At 36.0% G+C, this 15,275-nt stretch overlaps 1 protein-coding gene across 1 annotated transcript in view; it reads left to right on the top strand.

The window, feature by feature from the left end:
- The window catches only part of LOC129366646 (transmembrane protein 132D-like), a 29,426-nt gene that overhangs the window by 10,863 nt on the left and 3,288 nt on the right, over positions 1–15,275 (top strand). The window contains 6 exon segments of the mRNA XM_055040619.1: positions 1,824–1,995; positions 6,336–6,479; positions 7,876–8,084; positions 10,971–11,151; positions 11,312–11,425; positions 11,570–11,761. Of these exon segments, the coding sequence (XP_054896594.1) occupies positions 1,824–1,995; positions 6,336–6,479; positions 7,876–8,084; positions 10,971–11,151; positions 11,312–11,425; positions 11,570–11,761 (1,012 nt within the window).

Here is a 15,275-nt window from a genome sequence, read left to right as displayed (position 1 = left end):
TTCCTACTTCATCATTAAAGCCTAATGCTGATGGTATATATCCAGCAAGCTCTCACTCACACAGGCAGTCGCAACTACCCTCCATCCACCCGACCCACATTTCTGCAGTCATCCATAATCACGGCGACGTTATCCCGGCTTAAGTACTTGTACGTTTTAGAAACACAGATTAGGACACTAAGATATTCTAAGTTCTGTCCTTTGCTCCAACGAAGACTAACACAAATAAAAAACAGACAAGTAAGCACATAAATGGACAAATACTTACAACGCATGAGCTTTGAGGTGATGATAGGTGGATTACCAATAAAAAAGAGCATTAAATGTCCCATGTTCTGTCTTTAGTCTTAGGTTTAGACTTGTCTTTAGACATCATGAATATTTTCTATTACATGTAACAGAAAAGAGAAACTAAAAGAGCCAAACATGTTTTTAATATTTATGACTTTTTACTAATGGTTAAAAATGTTAAAACATGGATTATTTACTTTAATACTTAGTACTGTATTTACTTTACCATTATTTACATTATTAAGCAAGAAAATAATTTAAACCAAACATTGTTCTTTTCACAGTTGCCAGCTATTTTTATTAATTTGTGAGTTGTACAAAATTCATTTATTGATGCTCCTGCGTTTCCAAAAAATCTGACCTTTAATTTAGATTTAATTATTTAAAGAAGTATCTAAATTTTTAGAAATAATTTGTTTTTGATATGAATGCTTTTTAACCAATTCAGTAGTGCCTCATTTAATAGCAGTTTTGCTATTAATACTCAGTAAAATTTCTTTTTTCTAGACACAAAGCTCTTTGCGCAGGCCATTTGTGGCATTTATAATAGGTTTTGAGTGCAGTTCATGAATGGTAAAATTGTACCACGATTGCATGGGCTGATGCAGATGGACGCTTTTTCAAATGTTTTAAGGCCAAACTTTCCCAGACCAATTAAAGTAATCTTGAAATAGAAAATGTTGGATTTATCACAGGGTATTTGTTTTTTGGCTTTCATTTTTAATATAATATTATTTTGGACCATACACATATAGTCACCTCGACTCTGAATCAGAATTAGCCATGCCAATTTATTATACTTGTCTCAAATAGGTTATTCAATCAGGTTTTGAACAAAAGATTGCACTTTTGGCCCATTTTATGTTCTCATTTTATTGTAAATGTTAATGTTCACACTTTCTTGAAATAATGTATAATAGCTAAAATCTTTGAACTTATAGCCATCACTGTAAAGTTCACCTATGCATATTTTACTTGGCTCATTTATGTATGCTTTCCAACGACACGGAGTTATTGTCTAGTTCCGTGCAAAGTTTGGGTCCACTTCAAAGCGTCTCATCTTCATTCACTTACTACTCTACTTTCCTTTGATCTTTTCTTACTGGCAGGTATGCCTACACACTCTCAAGCATCAAATAACATCAAACGCAATTTCCCTGACTAGGACTAGGATTGTTGGATGAAGCTTCTGACAGCTTACCTTATCTTCCCTTCACACTCTTACACCCCAGTCTCCATCTGTTTATTATAAACGAGCCCCCCTGTGTCTTTGCTTATGTGAAAGTGCAACAGGTGGTTTTCCCACAAAGTTAAAGGTATTTCTTTGTTGCTCCCATTGTCATGTTTTAAAGGGTTGTTCCTGGTTTTTATATTTAATTTCTTTATCTTTCCATGCTATTGTTTCAGAGTCTGGCTTTGAAACTATAGTGCATAATATCCTCTACTAAATGCACAAACTCAGAACCATTAAAACTCAATCATGCTGTATCTAGTCATACATCTTTGTATTTGCCATTTCATGTCTGAAACAGGGGTCTTCTGGAGATTTTGCAGTTAGACTTTGTGCCAAAAGATGTCTCCGAGCAGATTGAGAGTCAGGCTATCTCTTGGCGTCTGGAGCTGCCAGGGAATGTCAAAGATGTTGGCTTAATGCGGATCTTCACCGCCCCACGAGACTTCATTGGACTGGCACCTCTGGTGATGGTGAGAGCTGCACTTGCATCATTCGGCGGAAAGCTTAAGTGCAATACTTTTACAGATGAATGTATCCGTTAGACCAAAGATGGTAAAACTGAGAAAGCATACGAGGGGAAAGCTTCTGATGCTTTAGATAAAAAAGAAAACTCTTAAGAGAAGGGATTACGGTCTTAAAAAGATTGGGAGCGCACTCAGATTGTTTTGTGTCTTACGTTACTTTGTTGTAAACACAAGTGTGTAGAGAGAAAAATGTACACAGAAGGCTTACATTTTCTTTGAATAAATAAAACAGTATTATTTCACTTTACATCTTAAGCAGATACACAATGATTTGAGTTTAATGGCTACTTTATGGTTACCAAATTCATAGAGTTTTGACTGTCTACAAAACAAGCTCGCAATTTTATCTCAACATCTTTAAATATTCAAGTTTTAGCTTTATCTGCGGTGCGTAATATTTTACCAACAAGCAGACCCTGCGTGTTCTTCAGAGAAACAACCTTTACAATTCAAATCATTGATTTATTTAATTAGGATCATCAGTGGATTATAAAAATGTATTTTAATTGTCTTTTGTCAAAATAAGAACCAAACTTCAACAAGGCTAACATGAAATGAACTGACTTATGGTCAATATAAAACAACCTTTGACAGGTATCTCCTTACAAAAAGAAACAAGAAACAAACATGTTCAAAATGGCAAAATCCACATACCACTTAAAAACAGATACGAAGTCTGTTATAGGGAATAAATAATTATGTGTCTTCCTTCTATCTGTGTTAGCTAGTTTCTAAGCTGAAGCTAAAAGAAATGACATGTTAGAAAACTGCCTCAAATCTAAGATTACAGGATATGAGGAGCTAGATAACACGCTCTTTGGGGTGTACAAAGGAGATCTCAAAGTCAACCATTTTGTCTGTTACCTCTTAAAAGTGGCAGGTAATAATGGACCAGGTGTATTTTGGTATTAATAAAAAGAATTTATGAATTCAACTCACTGACTCTTCTGTAACCTCATACATCAAGTATGGGGAACGAATAATTCTCCACGATGTGTATCTCTTTGTATATAAAAATAGCTTTTTCATTAAGTGAAAGAGCCATATATACTTTAGAACAAAAAAAGATATTACTTTTACAGAAAGGAGTTGAATTGACTTCAATTAACTGCTATCCTTTCTTGCTTAAGCTTTTGGTTTCCACTGTGGAGAGCCTAAAAGGCCACGCATTTGCTCCTGAGCTCCCAGTTTCAGACCCAGTATGAGAGTTAGGGCCTTAATGCCCATAACTATATGTGTTTAGTTACCAGCATTAAGAAAAGAGTTAGATGGACTCACACAGACTCCAAGTGTTTTTCTGCTCTTCTTTAAGAACTACATTCTTGTGTAGCTTATTGGAAAGAAAACAAGCCTCCAAATATTACAAGGTGGATTCATGTTTGTCCTTGAGAGAAGTCTATTCACTTGGTGCAACAGTCAAAATAAATCAAACATCCATCTGTGTAGAAATCCCTTTAATCTCAGTAAACTAAGGGATTCACTTAAAGAAAATACAGGTTTTTCTTTTCCGTAACATTGAACAAAACTCAAAGAGAAACAAATGGTATAGTCATCTTTGGGATTTAGCTGTCACAGCAACTGCTGGAAGTTTTATTTGATGCTTTTGTCCTTAGGTTTTGCTGAAGTACTTCCATGTCTTATAGTTGCTTGGCCATTTTTTTAAAACTCTGACCTTGCCGTTAGTCAAGGTCAAGGTAGTAACCCTTTGCCTGTTACAAGAGCACCAATCTCACTTACCTGTATAGTAGTAATTTTTGCCTCATCCCTATTACTAATAATTAACACTGAAATTCAAAACTCTTCCAAACAAAATTTAAATCAAACGCTATTTTAGGGAATTAAAAGTGAATTGGGCCTCAGGAACTTGAACTGCCGAATTACCGCTGAACTTGCAGAAAACAGCATTTGAGTTTCTCCCAGCATGTTACTGGCATCCCCACCGAGTCCAGCGATTACTTTCTGATTTTTTGCACTCCCTGATCCCCTGGCTTATGTTTGGGTCAGTGTCGTTGTTCTGAACTAGAACATGTCCTTTTGGAATTGCGGTCAGCAGCTGTCAAGTCGGCAGGGTTCAAAATGTGACACTGCCCCGTGAAACATCTGCTGAGCACTATTTTCATACCAGGGAGGAGGTGTAATAAAATAAAACTACTTCTGATCACCCAAACAATGATATAATTTTTTCAAATTACATTTTCAAAATGCTGCGAAGTAAAGTTGGAAGTTAAAATGTAGCTTAGACATTTACAGATAATATGAGCTTCTGAATTGTACATTGGATGAGTAGAAACAAGAGCGTGTTTACTATAATTGGTAAAGGGACACGATTTTACAGATAATAGTTTTCAAATGAGCTCTCTAATAAAATAACTTGTAAGCTAAAAAAGTAGCAGAGTAGAAGTGCAACCAAATGTCTGATATATGCAGCCTAATATATCCTCAGTTCATTCAGTCTACCTTGTAATATTTGAATCCATACCATTGTAAACAATGTTATACAGCATTTATACACCTGCTCTTTTTATAAATGCAGGGAGGGAAAGCATTAAAAAATTGTTGTGGATCTTGCTAACACCTCGTCCTGCCTTTTATACCCGCTGAAATAGGACAAAACCTGGAGCATCTCATGTTGATTTTCAGAGCAGAGCGTATCATATTAAGTCTCCTGTCAACTAGCCTGCCCAGAAAGACAAACGAAGAACCAAATAAGATAGCTAAAAAAGAAGCTTAGAGAAATATTCAGACATATAAAATTACATGCGCTCACTAATTAGCATTTTAATTAGTTTTCATATCTTTCTTTATAAAAAGGGCAAAAGAGGCTAAAGGCAATTATTACTAATATCCAGTTTTGGAGATTTTGGGGTCTTTTGCTATTCTTGCATGTCTTTTTCTAACAAGTAGAAAGTAAACATTAAGAAATGAACAAAGTCAAAAGGTTATCAAGTGATTTTTTTGGTAATTTTCTTTCAGTCTAATTAATCTTTGATTAATATAATTGTTTCAGTGTCCATTTTTTTTTTACTTTATGATTTTTCCATACATTAGACAGTTTTATCGCAGCTTAACTTCAGAGACTTGGAAATGTGCAAACTATTTTGTTTCCATGTACGTCCTGTGATTACCTGACAGCCTGTAAGAAGTGTGCAGTGCCTCTGCCTGTTGTAAGAAAGCTGAAATTGTCTCAGGCCCCTGAGCAGAATAAAGCAGATAGAAATGATGATTTATTTTTCATATTGTGGAAGGCAGTTTTTTTGGGATATGAAATCCCCCATTGACATGTTGTTCTTGATTTAGGTTCTGCCTGCAGGAGGAATTTGCTTGTAAAATAACAAAGATCTTCACCTCAGGCTTAATTTACAAAGACAGGCACGGATTCTCTCTCTCTGCCTTATACCCACATGACACATCAAACCTCTGTAGCAATTTATCACAACCCAACTTTAGCATGAACAAATATGAAATATGGGTTATTAAATCAAACAATTGTAACTTCTGAAAGTGCATAGTGAAAAACCTTGTTGATGCATTGTTCAACACATGGTAATTATTTTCTTCAGCAAGAAATTTGTCATTTCAAATTTATATAAAAATTACATAAATCAAAATAAGGGTTTCTTTTGTCTGAAGATATTGAAAGCACAGTAAGTTAGAAAATCCATCCATGCTTGAGAGATGAATAGTACTTGCCACTTTACTTTCACTTGTATAAGATACAGACATTAAACATTAGCAATTAAATGCAGTGTTTAAGGTAAATGTGACCCAAGTCACAGATGTAAAATGTTAGTTTAAAAATTGTAGATAGGAATTTACCTCATTCATTTTTATAGTTAGACTAGCAATGTTTCCATTCAGTTGTCCTGCAAAAAAGTTGCAAAGAAAATAAAGGAAATGCCAATTAAGAAAGTTTCCATTTCCTGGTTTTTAGCAAATTAACCAGACTATGCAAAGCATAATTTCATCAGATGTAGATGCTATGAATGGTTGGTATCATGTTAATTATTCTGAAATGATATAGATTTTATTAAAAAATATTTATGCACTAGCTCTTGACCCACCGCACAAATTAGAGACAACTAAATATTGCATCAGAATGGGTACAAAAAAATCCAAAGGGCCTGTAACAGACAAACCATGATTTGTGTTAAAATTTGATTAATGCTGGCTCATGGTCTCCAAATTGTGCTTAATAACAATTAAATATAAGACTGATTCATTGGTTTTCATGTACACAAGTAAATGCAGCTTCACATAGAACTTAATACTCTCCTCTTTTTACCCAGACTACAGATATTTTGAATACTGCTGTGTTGACGGGTAAAATGGTTTCAGTTCCTGTGAAAACTCTTGCTGTTGAGGCCAATGGCACTGTTACAGATGTGACAAACTTCACCAACTGCAAATCAGCAGAGATGGATGTGCTCAAGGTAAGACCAAAACAGCACAGCTCAGAACAACTAGAATTAAGCTTTATTTTTTTGTATAGTTTTTTCTCTCCTTTAGAAAAGTTTATTACAAGGATTCTAACTTTAAGACACACACATATTATAAACAGATATGATCACATTTGTTGGTAAGAATGTGTAAAAAGTGCAGCACAACAGCCAGTGGCTAAAAGAAAGAGACTTCCTTAAAGTGATGGTTGTGAAGGAACTTTCTTACTACAAGGATTGCAACAAAGGTCCCTGGCATGTCTGCGTTTGAAGGCTCTTAAAGCTCTGTTTCCAGCTGTAGTCTGCCCTAAATTATTCAATGGGCTTTGCTTTATAATCCTTTCAAGGATGCAGTTGTTCCTGTTGGTTATGTACTGTCTTTAATCAGTTTTTGTTTCTACTCAGTCATACTGTGTAAACAACCAGCTTCTCCAGCGATGAGCTTGGATGGCGTAACATTTTTGCGGCGGGAGCCTCCTGTCATAGCAACAATCTTGTCCATAAATATAGATATACTCAAATATAATTTAAAGGTTGGTTTTCAAACTTATCAAAATCACTCCAGCGAAGCCACCATTGAATATAGCAGCAATTATTCTGGAAGGTATAAAATGCATTTAAAAATATACTTTAGAGAGCTCCAGGGTATTGAACACTGTTGATAAATGAATTTCATAGGAAATGGTCTTAAGATAATGACCTCAGTCTGTATCTAAACAAAGTTCAGTTCAACTTGTCCTAAGCATTCACTACTCCCCCAGCTTTTTTCTCACTTTTTCCTCCACCCACACTTATCCCTCTTCCATTGCTTCACTCTATTCTCCAGTCTAGTGCTCTCCAATTACCCCAGTGGAGCCACTGGTTTGTTAAGATAAGTGAGGCGGCAATAGAGATAGGCCTCCAATCTGAAATAAAACACACCAACTGCTGTGTTTCAGCTCATTGCTCTTGCTGGTGGGGACTGCCTGGCTCCTACCTCCAAAACAACATCACAGGAACAGCTGTAAACCAGGGCTTATTTACATTCTGAAACAGTGGTGGTTTTAGATGACAAACACAAGCACTCTCTGATCCTTTGTCCACACTTTGGAGGTGGTATGAAATTCAAGAGATTTTTTTTTGTTTTCTGTGCCGTTCTTTTTTTTTTTTCTTTCTTGAATTTTAAATCGCTCCTCGCCTTCCTGTTTCAGCTAATCAGCCGTCACAAAAACAGTTTTTGGCCTGTTTATTTGAACTCTTGCATGAAAAAAAAAAAAAAAAAAAAACAACAACAATGCCCTAAACCTAGAAAAGATCTAAAGGAAAAGAAGCAGACGCTTGTTTTAAATCAAGTGAGTCCAGTGAGCTTTTCTGGAACTTTGACCACCTTTCTCTCTTTTCCTTAATCCAGGTGTCAGAACGCTGTAACTATGTTTTTGTGAATGGAAAAGAGACAAAAGGCAAAAGCAGCGTGATGATCAATTTCACATACGGTTTCCTGAGTGCGCAGCTGGAGTTGAGTGTGTGGATCCCCCGCCTGCCTCTGCTCATCGACATCGCCGACCCTGAGCTTAGCCAGATTAAAGGTTGGAGGGTACCCGTCACAACAGGCAATAGAAGGTAAGGCAGAGCCGGCCCAAGGCATAACCAAAGTAAGCCGATGCTAAGGAGACTGATGGAACTTTTCTGGGTTGACAAGATCACTTGACTTTTCCAATTTGAAATGTTTAACGTGAAACTAACCACTAACCTTGGAGCAAAAATGGAACTCAAAATTAAAATGCATTCTTCAACCAGTCAGGCAACAATAAGCTGCGCTCATACTGTGCTCAGTGTTACAAATCTAATATCTGTTAATGTTGCTTACTTTTTGCTGGAGCAATAAAAGCAAAATGTTGGTTAAGAAAAACTCATTTCAAAGTTTTTGAAATATTGTTAGGGGATGTGTTTAAAGCCAGTGTGCAATGCACATTATATATCTTTCAAATGATAGATAAATGAGATAAATTTTATCCTAATGAGGATAAAAGTGCCTTTGCATTGATACTGATTCCTTAAAAAATTTGAGAAAGATTTTTTAAATATACATAATACACAATTTTGCATTGTTGTTTAATGAATAATTGTGGCTTCAAAGAGAATCTCCTGTAAAATTCATAAATTCACAAGGATGCTGGAGGTTTTGGACACAACTGCATGTTGTCAGCCAGAATAAGAGTAACTACCACATTTGTGTTTAGCGAATTGGAGAGTGAGTGAGCATTAGATACATCACTGATGTCCTGGAAATAAAGGTTAGTAGGGTTTCAATCAATAAGTACAGTAAAGTCATTACTTTCCCCACTCGATACTCTTTGATAATGGATGCCATCCCCTGCCCAAAGTTCAATACCTGGCTTCAGTTACAAACAGATAGTAGGTCAGAAATCTCATACTTCATTAGTATGAATAGAAAGAATACTACTGAATAGTGGGACAGAACCTTCGAAAAGTATTCAACCTGAATGTGTTTACGCTGAGTCGTGTTAGCGCCGCAAACATTAACATTTTTTAAATTTAAAAGGGGTCAGTTAAACCCGTAACATAACAGGAGGGTTAAGTTTGTCATCTCTTATGTGTTTTCTGAAGTTTTTTAAAAATTCATTACTAACCTAACAGAAGCACAGACAAACATGTTTATTTTTTTAGATTAAAGATCGTTGCGATGCCTCGAAGCTTCAGAAGTTGGACGACAGAATATAGCCAAGACTAACTTTTTGGTGCCTTGTTGTTGAGTCAGTGATTTAATTCAAGTAGCATTCCCATCACATGGTAAGCTGTGACCTCAGGCTAAATAGTAATGATGTTTATTTGGACTTTACCTCTTCACAGGCACTTTCAGCCTGCAGTGTAAAAACATTTCCACCAACCCTGCAGCACACCTGAGGTGCGCCGTGTGGCAGGACCAGCTGAGAGTATGATAATTATATGATCATTGCAGAGAGGTTCACAGCTTAACCTCTACTACATATAAACAAACCACTCAGCTGTGGGATCTTGGTTAATTTAAGTGAAATTGATTTTCAGGAAAAAGGTCACTCCACATGGGCTTCGCCTCTAAAGCAACAACAACAATGCTGATGGGCTTCACTGTTTTTCTTTCATAAGTTCACAGATTAGCAGCATGTTTTTGTTGTGCCATAGCTGTTTCTGAGAAGTGCTGGAAGCAAATTCAGACAGCCAGTCTGCACTTAGGGGAGAACATATCAGTTTAGTGCTGGAATAAGCCCCAGAATAGGTTATGAATTGTAATGAATTGTTCAAGAGTTTATCTCAGTTTTGTAGACTGTGGTTTGCAGCTAATGAAAACTCTACACAGAGATTAACATAAAATCTTTACTTAATAATATAATTTTTAAAAAGTTGACATTTTGATTAATGTCAACTTTGTATGAAAAGTGTCATGATTTACCAAATGACATTTTATGACAACAGTCATAAATATTTATGAAGACTTACTCATGTTCATGACAGGTGTTAATGTTATGTTTATGTCAGAGTCATGACAGACTTATTCACAACCCGTCAAATAAAGTGTTACCAATAAGTTTCAGTGCAGAAATATTATGTTATGGCTTGCAAAGTAAAAAAGGAAGCCTTTTCTTTTACATCCTCCACAGAAAAAGTAAGCCACAAAAAGGTTTTCTAAAAGAATTCACAGAGTGAAAGTGTGGGTGACCCAAGAACAAGCAACAGGGATAGCTAATAAGCCATTGAAAGATTTAAAGGACAAATGCTAAGCACAAGTCAGTGCTCTTAAGTAAAAATAGACTTTAAAAGGCAAATCAATTTCCAAGTGTGGAGGAAGTTGTTAGAGGCACAGAATCCATGTTTCTTAAGTTCAGCGGGAAGCTTTAACAGTAAGATGACTTGGAAAGCCATGTCTTCTGCTGTTGTCGGTCTACTGGCTTATATCAAGCTCAGTTTATTCAAAAGCACCAAAAGCTTCTGTTTTTTGACATTAATGTAAATCTTATGGAATCTTTATGGAAATGTAGATTTTATGTTCCAGCAGAAGTCAGCTGGTACTCACACTTCCAAAAGGTACAAGTGCCTGATTTAATGAGAACTATGTCACTGTGCTTGATTGATCCAAAGCACCACAGTGAGTCTATAGTCTAGAGGCAGATGACACCAAACCCAACAATGCCGACAAACTGCAAGCAGCTGCTATAGCTTGCTTAAAATCTCAGCAGAGACACAGGCTGATCCTCTCAAGGCCGCACCTCACCAATCCAGTGATATCTTTATGATAAATATCTATATTATAAAGTCTGTTATTACTACCCTGCAATATTGACAGTTTTAAAGTTTCAGATTTGAGTTTTCATTCACTGAAAGCTAAAACCACCAAAATAACCTTTCAAATAATAATATCTGTTAAGATTCACTTACATTTTTCACAGCATTCTTTATGTCTGTGTTCCTACACGTATATGACTGATTAATTTTGTTTTTGTGTGTCAGATCTACATGGGACAGTGAAGAAGATGAGGACATGAGGAAGGGAAGAGGATGCATGTTACAGTACCAACTCTCGACAGTGAGGGTGCTCACACCTTTTGTGGCCCAGCCTGATTCTGAGGTTCTGCCTGGCCCACTTACTGGAGAAGAGCCTGTTGAATATTTTTTAGGTTCTGATTGGCAGGTAAAAACATGGAGTACTTCTTCATTACCAGCATGCAGACAAAACTATTATTAAAGTATTTTGAATGTACACGCTTTATATCCAGATGACAATCCAGTGTGTGCGCCTACAAGCATTTGCAGTGATTGAGTCTTTATTTTTGCATTTTTTACATCTATAGGTTGATGTGACTGACCTCGTGCGCTATGCTCTAAAAGTAGCAGATCCTGAAGTAGCCAGAGTGCAAGATGGTGTTGTACTGCAAGGGCGGGCTGTTGGGACCACTGTTGTGCAGGTGAGGCATCAGCAGACCTGTGTGTGTGTGTATGTGTGTGTGGGGGTGTGTGTGTGTGGGTGTGTGGGGGTGTGTGTGTGTGTGTGTCTCAGTTGAAGTGCTTTTTTTTGCAGCCTGAATGTGTGCCTGTGTTTGCGGTTGCAGGTGTTGTCCCCGGTGACGTCATTGGTCCTGGCTGAGAGGAGCATCAGGGTGGTGGATGATAAAGTGAGCGTGACAGAACTGGGAGTGCAGTTAGTTTCCGGACTTTCTCTGTCTCTTCAGCTCAGCCCTGGGAGCAACAGGGCTATTGTTGCCACAGCAACCACAAGGGAGACAGTCACAGAACTCAAACAGGTAAACAACTGGGAAACCGTCGTAAACAGAATTGTGTGATGGATTTTTGTAAATGTTTTTATTTGTTCCCATATTATTTCAAAACAGTTCATATATATTTTAACCAATATATAGGCCTCAGCCTCCTGAACATAATGACTTATATTGCCATTAATTGGCAGCACAAGCCTTAAATCATTGTGTTAGAAATTCTACCCTCTTCTCTTTATAGCATTGTTATTCAGCCACATTGAAAGATTCTCAAAAAATCAGATACTATTTGGCTTTAACTCCAACCTTAATTGGGCCATTCAAAACCCTTTATTATATCAGCAGCTGTAATTCATGACATGTAAAATACCTACACATATGATCTTGTCCTGCTTAACACCCTTCCCAATGACCTTATGGATGTCACAGTATTTGTTATTCTCCACAACAATGAACAACTGGGGCTTCAGTTGGACGTCCTTCTGTTTCTAAACGCATATCTGACTCCATTCTATAGCTCCATTGTTCAGTACACAAACATTTTTGTCCTGCTGTTGATGTTTCATACGGAGCAGTTTCTGAGGTTTCAAAAATTTGTGTGAATAAAACAAAACTGTTCTCTTGCTTCATGTTTATCATGTTTGATTTACTGGACAATTTTAGATGAACTTTTGGTGCATCATTTTGGGTTCAAGATTTTGCTTTTGTGGCACAACACCAAAATCACACCATTCATGTATTCAACATTTTACTCGAGACATTGTTATGATGACATTTTCCTCTTTTTAATTAATTGCATCAGCAAAATCACTCACTTGGGTGCATGCATAATTAGCATCATTAGATACTCCAAAAATATATATATTGCTGTTTGCAGAGGAGTCCTACTGAACTAAAACCTTGCGCAGAGGGTGAATACATGCCTTTTAGTTTATAGAACATACTGAAAAAATACATTAGAAGGAATATGTGTGAGATCTCTCGGGTTGGCAGTTACCAGTTAATAAGAATGATTTTTTTCAAAAAAGTAATTTTATCTGAATAAAAATGCAAACCAGCTACTTTTCACAAACTTAAACTATAACTATAAGGAGAGAACAAACATGGATTTCACAGGACACACAACCTTTACATAATGTTGAGACAGCTGGACATTACATTATTACGCTTAACATTGAATTTTATTGTTGATGGTGACATTTCTCAGAAATGTTATTTTTGCTCCATTATGAAGCTTCTCAAAAAGCAAAAGTAAAACAGACTCAGGGTCTCTTGTACATGTGTGCTTTCCACGGTTCTAAAGTAGTTTGAGTAAATAGTAAATCATAAGCACTTGTGTAGCATTTTAGTGCTAGTCTTACTGACCTTTCAAAGTGCTTTGGCACTAGAAGCCGTATTTTGCTGATAAAATTTGTAGAGCTCTTAAAGGTTATACCAGGGGTCTATAAACTATGCTTCTTTCATACTTCACTCCGAAATAAATGTTTTAAACCATAAAGTATCCTTGAATTTGCCAAAATAAAATATTAAGTGATTTTATAATGTATACCCAGATGAACATCATTGCTAATTTGATGTAAGATAAAAAAAAAAGGGGTTAAGACTCTTGCAGATTATTTATTTTCATCTTTTCTGAAAACAAATAAAATGCATGAGGAAAAATAACATAAAGGTATTTTAGGAGAATCATATTTGAATATGTTTTGTTTTCCCCACACTTCCAGAGAAGAAGCAGGGCTTTGTTTTGTATTTCAACAAAAATGACCTGGCAGACTTTAGTTGTGATGTTTTCAAATTTGGACAGATACAAAAAGTTTGTAAAATCTGCCTCACTTAGATTTTTTTCCCACACATCAATTCTGCACAAGTGTGTTGCAAAAAAAATTATAAAATATTTTAAGTGATTTTGAGGAAGAGAGAGTGTAACGAGAAATCATGTTACTTTGCAGAGGCAGAATTATGCTCCTACTAAAATAGTGACCATTTTTACATCACACAAATACAAGTTCACTGATGTAATAGTACTTTTTAACATGGCTCTTATGGCTCATCTACTAGGGTCCCATTCTATCATTTATTGTTACTCAAAATGTAGCTGTACATAAGCTAATGATGCAAATCTTAATATTTGAGCTATGGAGTCGTAAACAGCTATTTTGTTCTAAAATTATTGGACAAGTTAGATCTAAAATGGTCCGATAGGTGGGATAAATGTATCTAATGAACGTGTGAAAATATTATCTACAAAACATGCATAATTATGCTCTTATTCTCAATCTCTTTCCATTATGAAAACATTAAACACATATTGCACAAAAGCAGGGAACACAATTTAGACCTGTTGTGATTGCAGCAGTTTCAGTTTCCTTTCAGTTTGCGTCAAAGTCAAAGAAAAAAGCTACACATGGACTTATGAGCGATAGATGGTTTCAAAGTTTTTGCTTTATGTTCTATTCATGCATCTAAGTTCTGATCTGTGAATCCAAACCAAATGATCAAATGACAAATTAATGTTTTCATCGAGAACATAAACAATGAATGAAAAGAAAGACTAAAAATCTTAATACAGTAAAAGTATTTTCCTTTGGAAACATTGAGAGCAAAAGTTAACAACCAAACCAGCTTTTTCATGACAATTTCAAATTCCATAAAGATCTGGGTTATTTCTTTTAACCATACATGCTTTTGGTCATATAAATGCATTTTAAATATTAAACTCTACCAAAAAGAAACATAAATCACACTTACAATAACAAAATGACATTTTGGCTTTCTTTTTATTTCTTAGTGTGAGTATTTTCTCTCTCTGGACCCTCATCAGCAGCTGCAGAGCTCTGCAAGAGACCAAGATAAGGCAGACAGATGATCACGTTAAAAGCTCACTCACACATTTAGCTGTGGCAGTCTGCCCATTTTAAACCAGCTACTTTTCACAGACATGCTCTCTTTTACATTCAGTGCACTGCCATGGCTGTTCTGCCCCAGTCAATAAACCTGCCCCTGCGGATGACCAGCCAATTGTGTCTGAGATAGCAAGCTGTTATGCTCAGGGCTATTCACAATGTATTCAGATCTAAAATATAGGCTAGGTTTGTGGTGACCCAGTAGCTCATATTAGCCACAGTAAATGGGTCATTTTGTTGTAATGTCATTTGATTAGCAAATTCTGTCCGTAAGGTGACCCTAAATGCTACATTTTTTGTCGCGTTGAAGGACATCTGCCATAGTATTGCATGAATTATTGCTTTAGATTTAAACCATACCATACTTAAAAGTGTTTTATTTTATTCCATGTTTTTGAAGAGATCAATAAAGATGATTTGCAAAATTCCTATGTAGTTTGGAAAAGTAGAAAATTTAATTTCAGTGATTTGCAAGTCTGAGTGAAGATAAAAATATGGAACTTACTGAACTGAATGTACTGAATATAAAGTATTGAAACCTCTTAGATTGTCTCAATCCCTGCAATATTTACATGAATACGTATGGATGTCATTCAAATAACAATCTCTGCAGAGGCTAAGAAATATTAATTTGCTTCCCA

This window comes from Poeciliopsis prolifica, unplaced genomic scaffold, assembly GCF_027474105.1.
Source record: "Poeciliopsis prolifica strain line A6 unplaced genomic scaffold, Auburn_PproV2 SCAFFOLD015, whole genome shotgun sequence".
In the NCBI taxonomy this organism is placed as follows: Eukaryota; Metazoa; Chordata; class Actinopteri; order Cyprinodontiformes; family Poeciliidae; genus Poeciliopsis; species Poeciliopsis prolifica.
This window is presented reverse-complemented; position numbering and strand designations above follow the sequence as displayed.